Source organism: Theropithecus gelada, chromosome 1 (genome assembly GCF_003255815.1).
Source record: "Theropithecus gelada isolate Dixy chromosome 1, Tgel_1.0, whole genome shotgun sequence".
In the NCBI taxonomy this organism is placed as follows: Eukaryota; Metazoa; Chordata; class Mammalia; order Primates; family Cercopithecidae; genus Theropithecus; species Theropithecus gelada.
Window position 1 is genome coordinate 3,154,911 of NC_037668.1, and position 22,230 is coordinate 3,177,140.

Below are 22,230 nucleotides of genomic sequence, written 5' to 3' on the forward strand. Positions count from 1 at the left end.
TTGCGTAGAGGTGTTTATAGTATTCTCTGATGGTAGTTTGTATTTCTGTGGGGTCGGTGGTGATATCCCCTTTATCATTTTTTATTGTGTCTATTTGATTCTTCTCTCTTTTCTTCTTTATTAGTCTTGCTAGCGATCTATCAATTTTGTTGATCTTTTCAAAAAACCAGCACACAGCAGAATTTCTACCCAAGCAATAGCATCAATACCTCATAGCTATGACCAAGAATTGTTGTAAAAGCAAATATGTCACAAGGATACATTTTTATAATCATTTAAAATGAGAGTGCTATATTCCAAGAATTAGAATATTGGTACTTAAAGTGATGTTAGAGATTATTTAGATTCAAATAAAGTATCTAACTCATAATGAGAGCTCAATAAATGTGAGCTGTTGCAACTGTCCAATCTGCTTACTTTTCAAGTAAAATGACTTGTCCAAAATTATAAAATTACTTAGTAGTTATTTAGAATGTCTTCTGATTCTCTATGGCATGCTCTTGCTTCTATATTATACTATAGTCCCTTTCCTAAGAGATTTTTTATTAAGTAGGCATCATTAGACTATTCTTCGTTTACATAAATTCTTAGTGCATTTTAACATAAACAAACAGAAAAATACAGCTTACTTGTAAATGTAATTGATCCTAAGCCGCTATGCTAGAAAACTAAACACTAGAAAAACTAAATATATATTTTATTTTCCAAATCTTTTTGTTTGGCCTTTTCTATTTCAGGAGAACTAGATTGAGGAATAGGGGTAAGAAATGATTTTAACACCTCATATCTTTTAAAACTTGTTAAAGTTTACTTGTTAAAGTAAATTTGAACTTATGGCTTACTCTATATCAGGAGCAAATAAAGGCATTCAAGAATTATTCCATGGTTTAGTCTTCTTAAAATAACTATTGTAGAATCTCAATATTTATAACATAGAAGACTTAAATTGTAATGATTTTGAGATGAGAATCCCGTAGATCATTTATTTATTTTCCAACTCTTTAAAAAAATTCTGACAAAATTCAGACTGATAAAAAAGTTGAAAAAATATTATTAAAAATTTCTAAATTCTTTTCACCCAGATTTCCAAAATGTTAACATTTTACTTCATTTGTTTATTCTTCTCTGGCTCTCTCATTTAAGAGTAATTAGTAACTTGATTGATGCCCTTTCCCCTAAATACCTTAGTGTATATTTCTACAAACAAATGCATTCTCTTATATGACCACTTTACAATGATCAAAACCAGGAAATTAACACTTATGCAATATAATTAACAATCTATGGATTTTATTCAGATTCCACCAATTACTTCATTAATATTCTTTATAGCAAAAGGAAATTTCTAGTCATGCATTGCCTTCAACTCTAACTTTTGTCTCCTTTAGTCTGGAACACTTCCTGCGTTTTTCTTGCCGTTGATATTCCTGGAGAGTAAGGTCAGTTCTTTTTTAGAATGTTTCTCCATTTGAGTTTATCTGATGCTTCCTCATGATTAGATTCAGGTTATTTAAATTTTTGATAGGAATACCAACAAAGTGGCTTTTCTTATCCCACAAAGAGTCTTGCTTAATCTGAGCACAGCCAGCCTGCAGACACCATGGACAGGGTCCTAGCCAAGCGACCCTGTATGTAAAGTTCTGCATATTTCTACATAGGAGGAAAGAGAACCTCTGGTCTCTTGACTCTGTAACAGTGCTAACTGTTTTAGGTGACTGTTCCTGATTTAGGGAGTAAGTTTATTAGAAGAGTCCCTGTCCCACTTCAGCTGTTAGTAGTGTCTTGCTAAGCTCCCAAATGGGAGGAAGTGAGCTTCCAAGATCATCTGGATTTGTCTTTCTTCATTTTTTCTCTCCTCTTTTCTTCTTCCTTATTTCTCTCTTCTTCTATAAATCACCAAATCCCCTCCCCTAACAGTGGCCTAGATGAAACAAAATTTTTACCAGATTACAATTTTAGGAAGGAATAAGGTAACAGACATTCCTTGATAAGTTGATGGAGAGATGAGCCGACACTAATACATGAGAGTTGATGCTTTGGCTTTGTTTTATTTTACTCCTGCTTCTTTCTCTACAACTGCTTATTGCTCTTCAAAAGGATGTACAGCCATAACTCTGATTGCATCTCAGCCACTGCTCATAGGAGTTCAAACTGCAGAGGCACAAGCTGATGAAAAATGGAAGGTCTTCTCCTGGATGCTCAACACATTGCACCAAATGAATTGGGAAGTAGCAGGCACAAAACCAGAGCCTGGGATAGTGGAAAGAGCTTGGGCTTTGGAGGCTGAAAGACCTTGGCCTTCACCCTGCCTTTGATGATTCTTAGCTGGGTGACCTTGTGCCAGTCCTTGACTTCTCTGCAGAATGGGGCTAATGACACCTATGTTGTCAGGCTGATTTGAGGATTATAAATAAGACATTTATGAGGAACTCAGTATTTTGTGGGATTCAGTGAACTATCTATTATGTATCTAAATTTGTTTGAGCAAGAAAGCCTAAATTTGGGAGCCCTCATTGGGAACAGATTTTCGCTCCTATTTAGAAAAAAATTTTCTTAATCACAGCCTCAATTTTCTTTGCTAAGGAACAAAGAGTGCTACAGGCTCTGTGTAGGAAGGGATAGGGAGCCATAATTACCTCGCAAATGCTCTTGTATGTAAATTGACAAATCTGTATATAGAGAAATGTATATGGAGAAGTGTCTGGAAGGATGTTTGCCAAAATGCTAATGATGGTTATCTCTGGGAGGTGGGATTTCAGAAGACTTTATGCTTTCTTCTTTATACTTTTCTTTATTTTTTAAATGTAGATTTTTTTTTTTTTTTGTTTTTTTTTTTTTTTTTTGAGACGGAGTCTCGCTCTGCCGCCCGGTCTGGAGTGCAGTGGCCGGATCTCAGCTCACTGCAAGCTCCGCCTCCCGGGTTTACGCCATTCTCCTGCCTCAGCCTCCCGAGTAACTGGGACTACAGGCGCCCACCATCTCGCCCGGCTAGTTTTTTGTATTTTTTAGTAGAGACGGGGTTTCACCGTGTTCGCCAGGATGGTCTCGATCTTCTGACCTCGTGATCCACCCGTCTCGGCCTCCCAAAGTGCTGGGATTACAGGCTTGAGCCACCGCGCCCGGCCTTTTTTTTTTTTTTTTTTTTTTTTTAAGAAAGCATGCTTACATTTGCTTTCTATTGCTGGATTTTTCAACTTTTCCTAATAGATTTCAATGGAGTCAGAAATGTGTTCTAATAATATATATATTCTCACTCTTAGCTTACAAAGGTGGTGCTCTACCAAATTCTTCCATTCACTGAAAGAAAATAATTATGCATCTTAAAGAAAGTGTGCTTACATTTGCCTTTTATTGCTGGGATTTCCCAACATGTCTTAACAGATTTCAGTGGAGAAAGAAATGTGTTCTAATAATGTATTCTCAATCTTAGCATACAAAGGTGTTTTTCTATTAAACACTTTTCTTCACTGAAAGGAAGTCTTACAGAAACTATACTTACATTTATTTATTTATCTTTTATTACTGAAATTTGAAATTTTCAATTTGTCCTAATAGGTACAAATGGAGAAAGAAACATGTACTTTTCTTTATTGTTTGATTTTTTAAAATTTTTTTACAAATGGCACAAGAAATCTCTTTTTAAAAGTTATGAAACAAGCAAAGGATTATTCTGGCCCCATGTATATTTTATTCCTAAAAATCGATTAGAAGCTAAGGGTTACCCTTAGGAATGGACTGGTAGGTAAGCTCTGAACTTGATCTTTCAGTGAGTATTCACTGAATAAGGCAGATACTCAGGGACTGGGCCATCCTGGAAATAGTATCTCATTTAGCCCTCAGAACAACCTCTGAGGTAAGCATTAATAGCCCTATTTCAAAGACATAGTGAAAGACAGGTTAAGCAAGTTGCCCAAGATCACACTTCTGATAAGTAGTACTACCAGAATTCAAAACTAGACCTGTCTGATTCCAAAGCTAGTGTTTATCAAACTGTGTTCCATGGAATACTATATTCTTTGAGCTGTTAATAAGTAATCTCCAACATAAAAATAGGTTTGTAGTTATATAAGTATATGTTTCTCTTTTCACAGCGCATATTAGCATATAAGAAGCTTTTCTCTTACACTGTTTTTTTGTTTATCTTGGCTTTTGTTTGAAGAGCACTTATTAATATCTCATAAGTGTAATTGTCTATGTAGCACCAAAGCTGTCTTACTGTGGCTCCAGACCAGCTTGTAACATTGGATCAGATAAGGCTGAAGATGAAGAACTGATAGAGGTTTTTTTTTTTTTTTTTTTTTTTTAACTTAAAAATTTTTAAAAATAGAGACGGGGTTTCACTATATTGTTCTGGCTAGTCTTGAACTGCTAGGCTCAAGGGCTCGTCCCACCTCAACTTCCCAGAGGTTCTTGAAGCCTCTATCCAACCTTAACCACTTCTAAGCTTGATTAAATTCAAGAGTAGATTACATGGTGCTGTTAGTCCAGGTCAAAAAAAGACAGGATGGAATTAGAAATCCACAGGTCTACCAGCTCAAGCCCATTGGAGGAAACTAAAGGATAAAGTTAATCCCTAACCTCCATGTTGAGTTGTGGAAGGTAGCCACAGCTAAGTGTAGTTTGGTCATGCAGATTTCCTGGAAACTGATGTTGGTGGTTTTTGCATAGAACCATGAGTCATGGAGCTGAGAGTCATAGACTTTGACTGTGGGAGAGGTGTCAGTTCCTCTAGATGGTAGTTGGAAGGGGTGGGAGGCTTAATCACTGCCCAGTAGCAGTGAAGAAGGGGAAAGGGAAATGGAGCAGCATTCTCTCTGGGGCCCTTATGGCATGTGGCAAAAGTAGTGACAATCTTCACCAGGTGAGAAGATTTTCTTACTCAATTTGGTATGAGTCTGGAAAGGTAGAAAGTGGGAGAGGAAGGAAGAAGAGGTTCTTCTTCCTGTCTGTGAAGGAAAGAATCAGTAGGAATGTCCCTAAGTTTGGGCACCTAGCCAGTTGGTGCTCTGTGGACAATCAGGTTACAGGGGCCTGAACTAATTGTCATAGGATACCAGGATGTTGGGGCTGATGTGATTCTAGGAGGCATCTGGCTCAATTCCTTTCTGTTACCGATGGGTAAGTTAGTTATTTGCCTGTGTCCAAAACATCAGTTTATTAGTAGACTAAAAATTCAAGCCCAAGGCTCCTGACTCTCAGTGTCATGTTCATTTCACTACATCAGATAATTCTGAGGTAATGAGGCTTTGAGAATCCAAAGATGAATAGCATAGATCTTACCCTCAAGGAGCTCATATTCTAGTGAGGGAATAGTCATTTATAAAATAGAATGGTTAGTACAATGGCAGAGGTACACAGGTATTACAGATACTCCTTAGGGGAAGTGAGGGTTGGGTGTGAACACTTAGACATAAACAGAGACGACTTCCTGGAAAAGTGACACTTGAGCTGAATCATTAGGATGATCAGTATCTAACTAGAATAAGAGACCATAAAGAAAAGGGGAAATTTCAGCAAAGAAACACATTAGCAAAGTAAAGAAGGAAGCATTAAGACAAGGATTCAATATTGCTTGCTAAATTTTAAAGTATAATACAGGGGGTGTTGCCATGAGTGTGAATTGATGGACAAGAGTAAATTAGGAAGGGCCTTTGACGTAAATGTACCCACGCATAAATCCATCACCACAGTCAAAACACTGAGCATATGCATCAGTCACTACAGATTCCTTGTGACCTTCTGTAATCCCTTTCTCTCACCCTTCCCTGCTCCCTCTATTCACCTCCTACCTTCCCCTACCTTCATCCTCAGACAATCATTGACCTGCTTTCTGTTGCTATAGATTAGTTTTCATTTTCTAAAATGTTATATAACTGGAATCATACAGAATATACTCTTTTTTATTTACCCTCTTTCATTCACCATGATTATTTTTACATTCACTTATGCTGTAGAGTGTAACAATAGTTCATTCTTTTTAATTGCTAAGTAGTTTCCATTGTAAAATCATACCACTCTTTATTTATACATTCACTTGTTTATGGACATTTGGGTTGCTTCCAGTTTGGGTTATTACAAATAAAACTATGAACTTTCCTGTACTAGTCCTTGTATGGACATATGCTTTCATTTCTCTTGGGTAAATACCTAGGAGTAGAATGGCTGGATCATATGATAAGTATATGTTTAACTTTGTACAAAACCAGCAAACTGCTTTTGAAAATAGCTATAGCATTTTACATTCCCTCCAACAGTGTGTAAGAGTTCCAGTTTCACCACATCCTCGCCAACACTTGGTGTGGTCAGGTTTTGAAAACATTTTAGCCATTCTAGGAGATGTGGAGTGGTATCTTACCATGGTTTTAATTTGCATACCCTTAATGACTAATGAAGTAGAGATTTTTTTTCATGTGCTATTTGCCATCCATATAATATCTTCTTTCTTTAAGTGTCTGTTCTGATCTTTTGCCCATTTTAAAAATTGGATTGTTTATTTTCTTACCATTGAGTTTCAAGAGTTGTTTTTATTCTCTGGATACATGCCTTTTATCTTCTGTGTGATTTGGAAATATGTTTTGCCTTATGTGCCTTGTCTTTTCATTCTCTTAACAGTGTCTTTTGAAGAGCAGAAGTTTTTAATTTTGAAGAAGTCCAATTTATCAACTTATTGTACTTTTGGTGTCTTATCTGAGAACTCTTTGTGTAATCAAGGTTGCAAATATTTTCTCCTAAATTTCCTTCTGGAGAATTATAGTTTTGGATTTTACCTTTAGATCTATGATTCACTACTAGTTATGATTTCATATGGAGAGAGGTATAAATGCAAGTTCATTTTTTGCATATTAATAGACAATTGTTCCCAGCACCATTTGTTGAAAAAAGTATTGTTCATTCTCTAATGTATTAATTTTGTATTTTTTTGAAAATCAGTTGTCCGTATACATATGGACTCTCTATTCTGTTCTCCTGATATATTTATTTAACACCAGTGCTATGCTGTCTTTATTGTTGTAGTTTTATAGAAAGTAATATAATTAGGTAGTGTTTGTATTCCAATTTTGTTCTTTATCAAACTCATTTTTACTATTCTAAGTCTTCTGCATTCCCAAATGAATTTTAGAATTAATTGCTTGAAGTCTACAAAAAATTCTGCTGTAGTATTGATTGGGATTACAATCTATAGATAAATTTGGAAGAATTGACATCTTAAAAATATTGAATTCCTGGTAGATGGATGTGGTATATCTCTCCATTATTTGCATCTTTTCAATTTCTTTCAGCAATGTTTAAGTTTGCAGCGTACAATTATTTCACAACTTTTGTCAGATTTATGCCTAAGTATTTCATATATGATGCTATCATAAATGATACTTTAAAAAAATACTTGATTTCTAATGGTTACTAGTGCATAGAATGCTATTATTTTTTGTAGATTGAATCTTGTGTCTAGCAACCTTGCTACACTTACTTGTTAGTTCTAGTAGTTTTTTTTGTAGATTTATTTGGATTTTCTACAAAGACATTCATGATATCTGTGAACAAAGACAGTTTTACTTTTGTTTTCTTTCCAAAATTTGGATGCCATTCTTTTCATATTTCATTTGCACTGCCTAGAAACTCTAGTACAATGCCAAATAGAGTAGTTAAGAGTAAACAGACTTATTTTCTTCCTTATATAAGGGTAAGACATTTGCTATTATACCATTAAGTATGATGTTCTTAATTCTATGCCCTTCATAAATGCCTTTTATAAGTTTCCATAAGTGTTCTTCTATTCCTAGTTTGCTAAGTTTTTATCAGAAATAGATGTTGAATTTTGTCAAATAAATTTCCTGTATCTATTCAGAAGATAATTTGTTTTCTCTTTCAGTTTGTTAATATGATTAAGTACCTTTTTCAATGTTAAAATAACCCTGCATTCCTGAGAGTAGCCCCATTTGTTCATAATTTCTTATCATTTTTCTATATTGTTAGATGTTTTTTACTAAAATCTTGTTTATGATTTTCACATCTTGTTCTGAGGAATGTTGGTCTGTGGTTTTATTTCTTGTAATATCTTTCTGCTTTTAGTAACTGAAAATTCTGGCCTCACAGGATAAGCTAGAGACTGTACCCTCCTTTTCTATTTTCTGGAAGATTTGATATAGAATCAGTATTATTTCTGCCTTACATATTTAGTAGAAATCATCAATAAGACATCCGGACTAGCAGTTTTCTTTATGGGAAGATTTTTAAACTCCAAAATCAGTTTCTTATTAGAGAGAGGATTATTCAGGTTATCTATTTCTTGAGAGAGATTTGGTAATTTGTGCCTTTCGATGAGTTCATCTATTTCATCTAAGTTGTATTGGCATCAAGTCATTTATTATATTGACTTATCCTTTTGATATCTATAGAATTTGTAGTGTTGTTCTCTCATTCCTAATATTGATAATTTTTGTTCTCTATTTTAAAATTGATTACCTGTGTGTAAGTTTATCAATTTTATCAGTCTTCTAAAAGAGCCAACTTTTGTGAGGTTTTTTTTGTTTTGTTTTGTTTTTCTGTTTAATTGATCTCAGTGTTTATCTTTATTACCTACTTCCTTCTGCTTATTTTGGGTTTAATTTGTTATACTTTTTCTAGTTTCTCAAGATGCAATCGGAAGTCATTAATTGGAGACCACTCTCCTTTCAGCTATAGACATTTAGCACTAAAATTCATCCCGAAATATTGCTTTAGTGACATTCACACATTTTCAACATGTTTTTAAAGTTTTTCTCAATTCAGAATTCTAATATTCTCTTTGATTTCTTCTTTGATCTATGAACTGTTTAGAAGTATGCTATTTAGTTTCCCAATTTGAAGAGATTTTCTAGGGATATTTCTGTTATGATTTCTAATTCAATTCCTTCTAAATTTATTGAAACTTGGTTTATGTCCAGAATGGTCTATCTTGGTAAATGTTTCATGTAACCTTGAAAAGAATGTATATTCTGCTGTTGTGGGGTGGAGTGTTCTATCACAATCAGTTAGTTTAAGTTGATTGGTGCTGTTGTTCAAATATTTACTGCTTTTCTGTCTACTGATTCCATCAATTATTAAGAGAAGGATATTGAACTATTCAAGTATAACTGTATACTTGTCTATTTCTTCTTTCAGTTCTGTTCATTTCTGTCTCAGATTTTGACTAGGTGCAAAAACGCTTAAGATTTTTATGTTCTTTAGCTCAATCAGTCCCTTTATAATTATAATCTTCTTTATCCTTGATGATTTTTTCTGTAATAGTGTTTGTTTTAGTCTAAACAAACTCCAGTTTAGACACTCCAGCCTTTTTTTCCTTTTATTAGTGTTAGTATGGTACATCTTTTTCTGTCGTTTTACTTTAAAATGTATTTGCTTCTTTATATTTTAAATGCATTTTTTGTAGGCAACATAATTGGGTCTTGTTTTTATAATTCATCTATTTATTCCTGCTTCATATTTTAAGTATTCAGACCATTTCATTTACTGTGATGTTGATATGGTTGGGATTTTAGCATATTTGTTTTTTATTTGTCCATTTTTCTATTTGTTCTTTATTTTTCCCATCTGTTGTTCCCCCTTTTCTCTTTTTCTGGCTTCTTTTGATTAATCTAGTATTTTTAAAGATTTTTACCTTCAAGTGAGGTTCCATATAAGCACTTCCATATAAGCACTTCCATATAAGAAGCTCCCAATGGTATACTTCCATTTCTCCCTTCCCAGCCTCTACACTATTATTATCATAAAGTTTACTTTTACATTTATTATTAATGCAATGCAATATTGTTATTATTTTTGTTTGAACTGTTCAGTATCTTTTAAAGAGATTTAAGATCAGGTGCGGTCGTTCAAGCCTGTAATCCCAGCACTTTGGGAGGCTGAGACAGGCGGATCAGCTGAGGTCAGGAATTCGAGACCAGCCTGGCCAACATGGTGAAACCCCCTCTCTACTAAAAATGCAAAAAATTAGCTGGGCTTGGTGGTGCATATCTGTAATCCCAGCTACTCAGGAGGCCGAGGCATGGAAATTTCTTGAACCTGAGAGGTGGAGGTTGCAGTGAGCCAAGATCATGCCACTGCACTCCAGCCTGGGTCACAGAGCAACACCTTGTCTCAAAAAAAAAAATAAATAAATAAAAATAAAAATAAATTAAAGAGATTTAAATAAAAAGAAAAAAGTATTGTGCATTTATTCCTGTAGCCACCTTTTCTGGTGCTCTTTGTTCCTTTGTGTAAATCTGTAATTCCATCTGGTCTCATTTTTCTTCTACTTAGAGGATTGCCTTTAACATTTCTTGTAGTATGGATCTACTGGTGTGGAATTCTTTCACCTTTTGTATATCTTAAAGTCCTTTTTTTAGTTAGTAAAATGTATTTTTGTTGGGTATAGATTTTTAGGATGACAATTTTTTTTTTTCTTTAGTATTTTAAATGTGTTGTTCCACTTTCTTCCAGCTTGCCTATTTTCCAGTAAGAAGTCTGCTATTATCCTTACAATTGTTCCTTATTCCTTAACGGGTCTTTTTTCCCCTGGTTGTTTTAAGATTTTCTTTTTATCACTGTTTCTTGAGTACTTTGATACTGATAAAGGGCTGGGAAACACCCAAATTCATCATTCACTCCTGATAAACAGAATAGTTCTTTAAGACTTAATAATTGGCAGGTCGCGGTGGCTCACGCCTGTAATCCCAACCCTTTGGGAGGCTGAGGCAGGTAGATCACAAGGTCAGGAGTTCGAGACCAGCCTGGCCAACATAGTGAAACCCTGTCCTTACTTAAAAAAAAAATACAAAAATTAGCTGGATGTGGTGGCGGGCACCTGTAATCTCAGCTACTCTGGAGGCTGAGGCAGGAGAATCACTTGAATCCGGAAGGCGGAGGTTGCAGTGAGCCTAGATCATGCCACTGCACTCCAGCCTCGGTGAAAGAGCAAAACTCCGTCAAAAAAAAAAAAAAAAAAAAAGACTAAATAATCATGGGTTCAATTTACTGAGTACCGGTCTTGCTGTATCACAGTCTGTGTGATAAGATCATTTAATCTTCACATCCACCCTAAGAGGGATAAGTATTGGCCCGTTTTACATAGGTAGGAAGAACTTATGACTAGAACTGTTAAGTTTGGTGTCCAATTCTCACAAAGCTGTTTAATGGCATATGTAAGAGGAAAATTCGAGTTTGACCTCAAAGCCTGGGTAGTAAATCATCACATTTGACTCTTGATATATATTCAAATGCATTTGTAATCCAATTAATTTTATTTTAATTTTATTAAAGTAATGATGTAGATTTAAGGATAATCCTGAGGAGTAAGACAAGAAGAAAAAGGGTGAAAAAAGCACAAAGTAAAGGAAAAGGGTATGAAATAGATCTAAGTTTTTGGTGTTTACAACAGAGAAATTCACTTTATTGTGGAAGAGAAGTAGCTCACCAGGGTTATCTACAGCCTGGATGAACTATTCCCTCAAGACCATGTGATTCCCGGGTACCTTGAAACTGCAAAGAAGATACTATGGATTGCACAAGTGACCCATGCACTGGAAAAGGCATAATTTTAATGGAACACTGCCTCAACATTCTGCTTTAAATATCAGTCCTGTGCACAGTTTTAAAAATGAGTCACTTTATAGAATATCATTACCTCTGACAGAAAATTCAAAATTCTGGCCAGGCATGGTGGCTCATGCCTGTAATCATCCCAGCACCTTGGGAGGCCGAGGTGGGTGGATCACTTGAGGTCAGGAGTTTGAGGCCAGACTAGGCAACATGGTGAAACTTCCTTTCTACTAAAAATACAAAAATTATCCGGGCATGGTGGTTCATGCCTTTAGTCTCAGCTACCTGGGAGGCTGAGATGGGAGGATCACTTGAGCCTGGGAGGCGAAGGTTGCAGTGAACCAAGATTGTGCCACTGCACTCCAGCTTGGGTGACAGATTGAGACTCTGAAAAAAAAAAAGAAAGAAAGAGAGAGAGAGAGAGAGAGAGAGAGAGAGAAAGGAGGGAAGGGAAGGGAAGGGAAGGGAGGGGAGGGGAGGGGAGGGGAGGGGAGGGGAGGGGGGGGGGGGGAAGGTCAAAATTCTGTATCTGGATTTCTAGAATTGAGGACCAGACATTGGAAACTGATGTCCTCACTAAGAAAATGATATTCTAGTTGAAAAAAAAAAAAAAAACTTACATTGCTATCTTTTTTTACTTCCCCATTGCATATTTGTTGGCTTGTTTTATCTCTGCTGTAAGACTGTTATCTTCTGGAGGATAGCTACTGCTTAGTCACAGTTGTGTTTTCCACAACATCTAGAACAGAAAACATTATAAATGTTTCTGCAGTAAAAGAATAAATGAGGCATGGCTATGTTCTCCCCACTTTCATGTGGAGAAGTTTACTATCAAATGTAGTATGTACATGAATCATAGAGTATTTAAGAAACTGGCCCATCAAGCTGTTGGCTTTCTTGATGGCTGATTGACCAGTTCATCCCTGACTTCAAGGGCTTAAGTAAGTGCCCAGACACTAGTTGCTAATGCTGCAGATAGAGCTGAAGCACTGGCCTGGTCTTTGTCACTGTGACCCATCCTCTTCTAAGAATGGCTCTATTTTCTTCTACAGTGCTTAATTCAATGTTAAGCATTGTTGACTTACTGAATTGGACAAAAACTGAATGTCTAAGATGAGCCAGTTGGTATTTCAGTTCAGAAACTAAGAAAGTGGAGAGTTTGGGGAAACTTTCCAGAGGAGAGCCACAGCTCAACCCCAAGGTAATGCTAGAGATCCCTGAACATTTGCGCACTCTGATCTCTGGCTACCTTACAGAGCCAGGTAACTTAATTTCTTCTTCCTTATTCCTTAGGGCAAGAATATCACAGCATGGGCATGAGTAGCTTGAAATTGCTGAAGTATGTCCTGTTTTTCTTCAACTTGCTCTTTTGGGTAAGTGTGTCTCTTCTGAGCATGGTTAAGCTCACCTTTCCCCAGCTAAGCTCTCCTCTCTCCTCTACTGAAGAGGCTGGTGTGGGGGAAAATGCATGCATGTTTGGGTCATGTCCAGCACAACCATCCTAGAAACAAAGGAATAATAATTTTTCCCCTCTTCCTGCCACAGAATAAACCTGCAAAATTGAAAGGTACTAGTGCAGTTATTAATGGAGGTGCTGTTTCTCTCTGAGGGCTTTAGTTTACTACTACTTATAGCTCATATATATAGGTGAGAAACCTGAGACTGTGTGCTTTGGGTATTGAGTGCCTCTGTTTTTCTTGTCTTTTTTTTTAGACTCCTTGAAACAATAAGTGAATGAAAGGAAAGTCACCCTTTCCGGGGAGGTTTCACTGTACAAAATTCAGCAATTGAATTTCAGATACAGGATGGGTTGGTACTTGTGTATATGAGAAGATTATTATAAGTTTGGCTTCTCTAGTTTTCTGCCTAGCAAGATGAGCTTCCTCAAGCAGGACATCTTCTCTACATGGTCATGGTTTCCACAGGGAAAGCCATGTGTGAGTGACTGAAAAGATAAGGAACAGGAAGTTAGACCTATATATAGTGAAGATATTGTGCGGCTCACAGGAGTGCTCTTTCCTTGGTATTTCGAAATGGGTAGGAAGAGTTGTGAGTAGGTCTCCACATGAGAAAGCTGAGATTGCCTCTCCAATGTAAGCATGGAAAAGTTTGGTAAAAAAATTGTTCATGAGACTCTGATTGAGCCAGTTAAAAATAAAGTGATTCTGATCTCAAGGAAGTGAGAATATGAGGAGATACCCAAGAACCACATTTTGCTTCAGGATGTTGTGGGATTCTTCCTTTCAGATCTGTGGCTGCTGCATTTTGGGCTTTGGGATCTACCTGCTGATCCACAACAACTTCGGAGTGCTCTTCCATAACCTCCCCTCCCTCACGCTGGGCAATGTGTTTGTCATTGTGGGCTCCATTATCATGGTAGTTGCCTTCCTGGGCTGCATGGGCTCTATCAAGGAAAACAAGTGCCTGCTTATGTCGGTGAGTCCTTACAGAGATGTGGTGCCCCAAGTCAGGGAGATGGTGCCTAAGTCCCAGGCAAGATGTTTTTTGGTAGGTCACTTATAGGCACAGAAAGATCTTAGGAAAATGAGATTGGTACCTCAGATCAGCCAAGTCTGCCCAGACCAATAGTATATTATGTATGACTAAGGTCCCATGGACAGGTGAGAGAGGGCATTGCTATTCCCCTTGGTAGCCATTTTACACTGCTAATAATGACCTTTGTCATTATTATAATTCCCCTTCATAGCATTTTATTTTTTCTTTATGTCTGGATGAAACCAGGTGTCATCTATCTTCCAAAATCCTCCTCATGCTAGCTATTATTATGTACTTTCAGGATCTGACTCAGAGTCACTAACTAATGGAAAAATAATTTCTAGATTCTTTCCTCCCCAAATGCCAGAGGATGCTTCCTTAACTCATATATGCACAAGATACTCCATAGAGATCCAACTTAGTTGAGGGCTCTGGCTGCAGCCGTTGAGGTCTAATGTGAGAGACGCTAGAGCCTTTTGCATATTGCCTATCAGGTACTATCCCGAGGAGTACGTTAAGGCTTAGGTTTTGCCTGTAAGCGCAGTGCCTGTAGAACACTGAGCTCTGCATTTCTCTAGTGTTCCCAGAACAGAGCTTGGTGTAACAGTGCCACTCTACCAATAGATGTGCGTTTCTAATCACCTTGGCTCTTCCTTAAGTCATCTGGTTAATCTTTTTTTCCATTATGGTTCAACTTTTTTGTGGTTTTTTTTTTTTTTTGGAGATGGAGTTTCGCTCTTGTTGCCCAGGCTGGAGTGCGATGGCACGATGTTGGCTCACCACAGCCTCCACCTCCCGGGTTCAAGCCATTCTCCTGCCTCAGCCTCCCGAGTAGCTGGGATTACAGGCATGCGCCACCATGCTCGGCTAATTTTGTATTTTTAGTAGAGACAGGGTTTCTTCATGTTGGTCAGGCTGGTCTCTAACTCCTGACTTCAGGTGATCTGCCTGCCTTGGCCTCCCAAAGTGCTGGGATTATAGGCGTGAGCCACTGCGCCCAGTCGCTATGGGTCAACTCTTAAACTGCAGCCAAGAGAAGGAATAAAAAAAAGTCCCTCTTCTCAGATAGTTCTCAGACTAATGGCAAAGGATGGAAGATAGCAGACATGGGGTAAGGTAAATGTTTTAAGCAGTCAAAATTAATGTTGAGGTAAAAAAGGTAAAGGAGAAGGAATAAGTGAAAATGTTTTCTGTTGTGTGTTATTAGCATAAAGGGAGTAAGCATCGGAAGCTGGAAACAAATATGAGTTAGAACCATGGCTAGGACCCTTCTTTTCACCATTGTATAGGGCTCCTCTCAGCCACTACCAGCAGTCCTCCACACAGAGGTATCCTGATCTTGTAGAAAGGACCAGGCCCCAAATGATCTAGTTTATTGAGCTTTTGCTTAACTGCTTCAATAGGTAGATGTCAAAATTGCTTAACTTACTCAACAAATGGTGTTGTGTATGTATTACGCATATAGTGCTCTGATAGGCACAGCAGGTAGGAGAGAACAAAGAAGACAGTTGATCTGCCCTCTAGAGTCTAATTGTAGAAAAAAACCACATATTTTCACAAAACAAAAGAAGGCTTACAAAGGCCTGAGGAGGCAGAACAGGAACATCCTGCACATGTGCAAACACTCCTGGATGCTCCCAGAGTTGAGTGGGAGTGGGACGAGAATGGGGATCAGTGCTGTGAGAATGTATCTGCTTTGTCCCAGTTCTTCATCCTGCTGCTGATTATCCTCCTTGCCGAGGTGACCTTGGCCATCCTGCTCTTTGTATATGAACAGAAGGTAAGTTATAAAGAGCACAACTCATTGTCTTAATACTGAAAGTGGGGAGTATGCAGTGGAGAAGTTGTTACAAAATTACAAAATAAGTCCTATAATAGAGATAGAAATGAAATGGAAGGATAGAGGAAAGAGAGAGTAATTGTAATTGAGGGCAGAAAAAATTTGTATGAAAGAGATTGTATCTGAGTGGTATCTTGAGGGGTGCCTGGAAAGAACAATAAAACAAGTGTCTCTTCCTCTACTTGCTTTCCTCTGTATGTTTGGCAGGAGAGAATGTCTGCCTCAGTGCCTAAGGATAGTCCTTGCTTTAATTGCCCCTTTTCCTCCCTTGTAAAGCCAGAGCTCTAGAAGGAAGCAAGCCTACTAAATACTTCTTCCTTCAATGTCATCTCATGCTCAGCATGTATGCCCATAGATAAACAGCCTCCCCTCACCCTTAGTTCTGAGGAGACCATTTGGAAGGGAAGAGCAAGTGGAACCACTAACCTATACTGGAAATTCCTTATTCCTTGAACTCACCTGCTTTTTACCATGTCTCCTCTGCTGGAATGTGCCTGCCCAGCTGAATGAGTATGTGGCTAAGGGTCTGACCGACAGCATCCACCGTTACCACTCAGACAATAGCACCAAGGCAGCGTGGGACTCCATCCAGTCATTTGTGAGTACAAGTGGAATCCTCTTCAGATCAGCCCAGACTTCATGTTCAAGTCTAAAGCCCTGGGGGCTAGTTCCTTTTTCTGGAAGTTTCAGAATCTAAGGTCCACACTGCTGAATCCCAGAATAATGCCTTGGCTATCACAAATATGGGAGCCCAGTAATTAGTCTGATTAGTACAAAGTTCTCTACATTCTCTCTTTCATCCTTTTCTAACGTGAATAGGTTTATTATCTAAGTTCTACTAGGATGTGAAGAAGACCCAAACACAGCAAACTGGATTAGTTTATGTATTTTCCAAAATTTTACTGAAAACAGCATTGTATAACACAAGAAATTGCCATTGAATTCCTGAGTTGCCCAAATCAGGCTTGTTACATAGCCCACCAACACCCCATTCCTCATGCGCTGTTTCCACCCACAAACATGTGTATGTATATGTACAGCATATACAAGCTCTGCGTTCCTGACGTGATGTGTTGGGAGATAAAGATGGAGCCTTGCACCGGTATAAACGATTTGTGTCTCAAAACAGTACCACTATGACTGCACGCTGGCTTAGTGTGGAGTAGAAGAAATGGCACAGGAATTAGAATCTGGAGACCACAATTGGGTAGCCTTGGGGAAGTCCCCTAACTTCTTTAGATCTCCAATTCTTTATTTTTTCAATTCAGTTTAGAAAACTTTTAATTATATAATTTTTAGAAATATGCGAAAGTAAAGAGAAAAACAGAAAAATGAATCTCTCAACTCTTCAATAGTTAATATTTTCCAGTGTCATCTCCTCTAATTCCCCACACTTTTTTTGCTAGAATATGTTAAAACAAATACTAGACAATATATTATTATTATTATTATTATTTTGAGACGGAGTCTCGCTCTGTCGCCCAGGCTGGATTGCAGTGGCGCGATCTCGGCTCACTGCAAGCTCCGCTTCTCGGGTTCACACCATTCTCCTGCCTCAGCCTCCTGAGTAGCTGGGACTACAGGCGCCCACCACCGCGCCCGGCTAATTTTTTGTATTTTTAGTAGAGACGGGGTTTCACCGTGGTCTCGATCTCCTGACCTTGTGATCCGCCCGCCTCGGCCTCCCAAAGTGCTGAGATTACAGGCGTGAGCCACCGCGCCCGGCGACAATATATTATTTCACCCACTAAATATAAAAGAACTTCTTTTTAATACACCTAAAATTTTGTAATTTCTTAATACCACTAATAAAGTATATAATTAAATTTCCCTAATTTTCTCAAAAAATTTTAATTGACTTGTTCAAATCAAGATCTTAACCAGGCCTATGTGTTTATATTTGAATGATAGGTCTCTCTGTTTATCTTTTAATCTATAATAGTGCCCCTCTTTGTTCTTGCTTTTTGTGGAAAGAAATTAGGCTGTTTGTTCTTTAGACTTCTCCACTCTCTAGATCTGGCTAGTTGCTTCCTTGAGTATTTTGGTATCAGGCAGTCTCTGTCTCCCGTAAGCCCTGTGAACTTAAAAGTTTGATGTGGTTTTTGTTTTGTGATAAGATTGCAATAGCTGTCACTTCCTATTGCATCATGTAAGCAGGTACATCATGTTTGATGGTCCTACTTTCTGTGATCTTAAGACTGTCTGGTGAGTCCAAGGGTGGTCAGCCTAATCCCTCCATTATGCAGTCCCTGGGTGCCTTATTCTTGATCTGTAAAATGTGACTAGATTAAGCACAGGGGTCTCTACTCCACAGGGATCTTATGGGAATGAAATGGTATAACAGATTAGAAAGCACTTTGTTTCAAGGAGCCCATAGTAATCAGACCAATTCTGGACTTCTGCTATAGAGTCAGTTCTGAAGGGCCCACCATTTCCTCTAAGGTCCACAGCTTTTTTTCACTGTCGACTTTCTAACCATCATCATTTTGGGGGTTTGGCTTTTAGCTCCGGTGCTGTGGTATAAATGGCACGAGTGATTGGACCAGTGGCCCACCAGCATCTTGCCCCTCAGATCCAAATGTGGAGGTAATTTTGTTAGCAATGTTTCTGTTATTGACCTCTTTGTTTAAATGTTTAATTACCTTGGAAACTGCAGTCATAGAAGACCTAGACCTTTTATCGAGAAACAGGGGACCTTGAATAAAAGAGAGGCCAAGGCAACAACCTTGGGTAATTAGAAAAGTCAGAAAAACATAGGAACAAAATCATTTAGACTAGAGACTATGATTGATCTTGCTACACTAGACTATTACATTAGAGGGGAACAGTTTATGTGAAAGTAGCAGAGGGTTGTGTCTAGATATTTCTTAAGCAAGAAGTAGGTCTCCTTATGGTTAAAAGTGAAATGAATAGGGTCAAGATAGAAAAGTTTCCCCCTCTCCCTCTTTCTCTGCTCTTCTTCCTTGGAGATGGCAGAATCCAGCCCCTTAGGGAAATGAATCATAAGTGAAGGAGTAAGGAGTTGAGGGAGACAGAGTTAGTGGAACTATTGAAACAACCTGTCCAATTAATTTGGATCTCCAGAATAGGCTCTGAGAAGAAGCCATAACTATCTTCCAACTAGACCAAATCCCTGAGGTCTTGTCTCCTCCTGTTATCTGCTCCTGAAGGGGTTTGGAAATCTCCAGGATTTTTCAGGTTTGTGGAGAAAGACTAGGACACGCACTGACCAGCAGCTGCCCTGGTGCTTGGTAGGGCTATGATGGATTTACTGAATGTTGAAGCAGAAAGTGAAATGCAAACCAGTTTTAGTATTGCATGCCGTATGTTAATCTCTGATCAGCACTGAGTGTTCAAAGACAGTAGGATGTTGGTTGCTGACCTGCCTCTTAGAAGCTAGTTTAACTCAGTGGGTAAGGATCTAGGACTTCTACATTAGGTACCACTGTAATGATAACAACACCAGAAAAGTCTCTAGTTTAATATTTCCCACCTTATGCCTGTTTCTTCATTCATGCAAAGAAAATAAAAATATAATACCTAAGTCTCTTTGTATTACATAAAGCAAAATGCAAAGCACTGTATCTTCCAAATAATCCTCTTGATATGGTGCAATTTGTAACTGAAATGTTTAGAGTGGCATCATTTGTAACTGAAATGTTTTCTAGGGTTGCTATGCAAAAGCAAGACTGTGGTTTCATTCCAATTTCCTGTATATCGGAATCATCACCATCTGTGTATGTGTGATTGAGGTAAGCGCTTAATCACAGGGTTACTGTGAGGATTACATGAGTTAAGTCAGGTAAGGTTTCAGAATAGTACCAGGTACACAGTATTTACACAATAAATGTTAGCTATTTTTACTAGTATCTGAATTCCCCCAGCCCAGTAGCAAATAATGTAATTAACAATTTACTTTAAGGTATATAGAAAATGTGCTGTAAGAACATCTCTTGGCAGGGCGTGGTGGCTCACGCCTGTAATCCCAGCACTTTTGGGAGGCCGAGGCGGGCAGATCACGAGGTCAGGAGATCGAGACCATCCTGGCTAACATGGTGAAACCCCATCTCTACTAAGAATACAAAAAGTTAGCTGGGCGTGGTAGCGGGTGCCTGTAGTCCCAGCTACTCCGGAGGCAGAGGCTGAGGCAGGTGAATGAGGTGAACCCCGGAGGCGGAGCTTGCAGTGAGCCGAGATCGCGCCACTGCACTCCAGCCTGGGCGACAGAGCGAGACTCCGTCTCCTAAAAAAAAAAAAAAAAAAAAAAGAACATCTCCTGGTCAATTTATTCCTCAGAGATATGGGTGATTCACATGATTCACAGTCAAACAGAAAGCCAACAAGCAGAATCCCACTTTGATCCTTCCTCAGCTGGTCTGAAAAAGACGAATTGATAAAGTATTTCATTTGAAAACCTGATCTTGCATGTTAAGGGGCTGATGATGAAAATTGTAATCAATTTCCTCTTTGTTTCTGTGCTTAGTTTGACAAGTGATGGGTGAATTGAGGGTAGTTTTTGTCCTTTTTAACAAAAAAGGACAAAAATAATGTGATATTTCTAACATTTTTCCACCCAAGTGTTGGGTATATCATAGATTAGTTAAAACTCAAACAGGAAGCTCAGAGAAAATGACTTTTCTCTGCTTGGAAACAAAAGAGGCACAGAGCATGGACAGAGATAAGTCATTGCACAGTGTTCAGTGAGCAGAATATGACCATCCTAGTAGCAGGGCTTCTGTGACTTCCTCAGAAGATAAAACATGCTCCAGTACTTTACAGCCTATTATGTTGTCATCATTGACCCCGTTTCTCTCCCCACTGCTGTTCTTTAACTAAAGGAAAGAGCTCCTGAGAGAGACTTGAAAGTAATGGTGGGAAGGGTGGTTTCAGTGTAATGGATACATTCTTTTTCTCAGAGGCCAATCCCAGGAATTGTGAAAGAAATGGCTTTTCTTATGAGGACTTCAAATTTTCCCAACTCTTTTCACAGGTGTTGGGGATGTCCTTTGCACTGACCCTGAACTGCCAGATTGATAAAACCAGTCAGAGCATAGGGCTATGATCTGCAATTGTCCTGTGGTGAAGAGACTTGTTTCATCTCTGGAAATGCAAAACCATTTATAGCATGAAGTCCTAAATGATCACCTGCTGGATGATCCTCCTCCCAGCCTTTCCCTTTTTAGGTCCCTGTCTTATACAACCAGAGAAATGGGTGTTGGCCATGCACATCCCACCTCAGGCAGCAAGACAATCTTTCACCCACTGATGGCAGCAACCATGCCTCTCAAAGTGGTGAAACTAATATCTGAGCATTTTTGAGACATGAGAGGCAAAGAGAAACTGGATCTAATGGCCCAACATCAAAAGGTGAACCCAGGATATGAATTTTTGCATCTTCCCATTGTCGAATTAGTCTCCAGCCTCTAAATCATGCCCAGTCTTCTCCCCAACGTCAAGCAAGAGACAAGTTGAAGGGAATTCTGGGGCCAGGCTCACTGGACCATTGTCGCAACCTTCTGTTTCTCTTTGACTAAGAGCCCTGGCTACAGGAATTACACAGTTCTCTTTCTCCAAAGGGCAAGATCTCATTTCAATTTCTTTATTAGAGGGCCTTATTGATGTGTTCTAAATCTTTCCAGACAAAAACTATCCAGTGATTTACATCCTAACTTCAACCAGTAACTTAGCTGATAATCACAGTAAGAAGACTTCTGGTATTATCTCTCTATCAGATAAGATTTTGTTAATGTACTATTTTACTCTTCAATAAATAAAACAGTTTATTATCTGAATCACAATATTCCTATATATCAAACACTCCTTCCATGACCCAGCCTGATTACCCTGATTAATGCACCAAGCCAGGTGTATATTAATTATCTACTGCTGCATAAAATATTACTCCAAAATTTAGTGGCTGAAGACAACAAACATTTATTATCTCCTGGTTTTTGTGGGTCAGGAATCTAGGAGCAGCTTGGCTGGGTGATTCTGGTTCACAGTCTCTCATGTAACTGCAGTCAACATGTCAGCCTGGGCTGCAGTAACCTTAAGGCTCAACTGAAAGAGGATCTACTCTCAAGCTCTCTCACCTGGCTGTTGTCAAGCCTCAGATCTTTGCCACTTGTGCCTTTCCACAGGGCTTCCTTATGACATGGAAGCTGGCTTCCTCGCATTTAAAGACATCTAAGAAAGAGCATGAGATTCGGCACCCAAAACAGAAGCCACAGTTTGTTGTTGTTGTTGTTGTTTTGAGACAGCGTCTGGCTTTGTCACAGGCTGGAGTGCAATGGTGCAATCTTGGCTCACTGCAACCTCCGCCTCCCAAGTTCAAGTGA

The 22,230-nt window shown here is 38.4% G+C and overlaps 1 protein-coding gene across 3 annotated transcripts in view; it reads left to right on the forward strand.

Annotated features, from left to right (window-relative positions):
* Nucleotides 1–21,690, forward strand: part of CD53 (CD53 molecule) — a 29,304-nt gene extending 7,614 nt beyond the window's left edge. For 2 of the 3 annotated variants that reach the window (XM_025389306.1, XM_025389300.1), the window contains 7 exons: nt 12,850–12,929; nt 13,804–13,992; nt 15,758–15,832; nt 16,395–16,490; nt 18,398–18,478; nt 19,561–19,644; nt 20,883–21,690. In XM_025389306.1, the coding sequence (XP_025245091.1) occupies nt 12,867–12,929; nt 13,804–13,992; nt 15,758–15,832; nt 16,395–16,490; nt 18,398–18,478; nt 19,561–19,644; nt 20,883–20,954 (660 nt within the window). In that variant the 5' untranslated portion in view covers nt 12,850–12,866 and the 3' untranslated portion in view covers nt 20,955–21,690. The remainder of the gene's footprint in view (nt 1–12,849; nt 12,930–13,803; nt 13,993–15,757; nt 15,833–16,394; nt 16,491–18,397; nt 18,479–19,560; nt 19,645–20,882) is intronic. The other variant, XM_025389310.1, reaches the window with a different exon arrangement.
* The last annotated feature ends 540 nt before the right edge of the window (nt 21,691–22,230 follow it).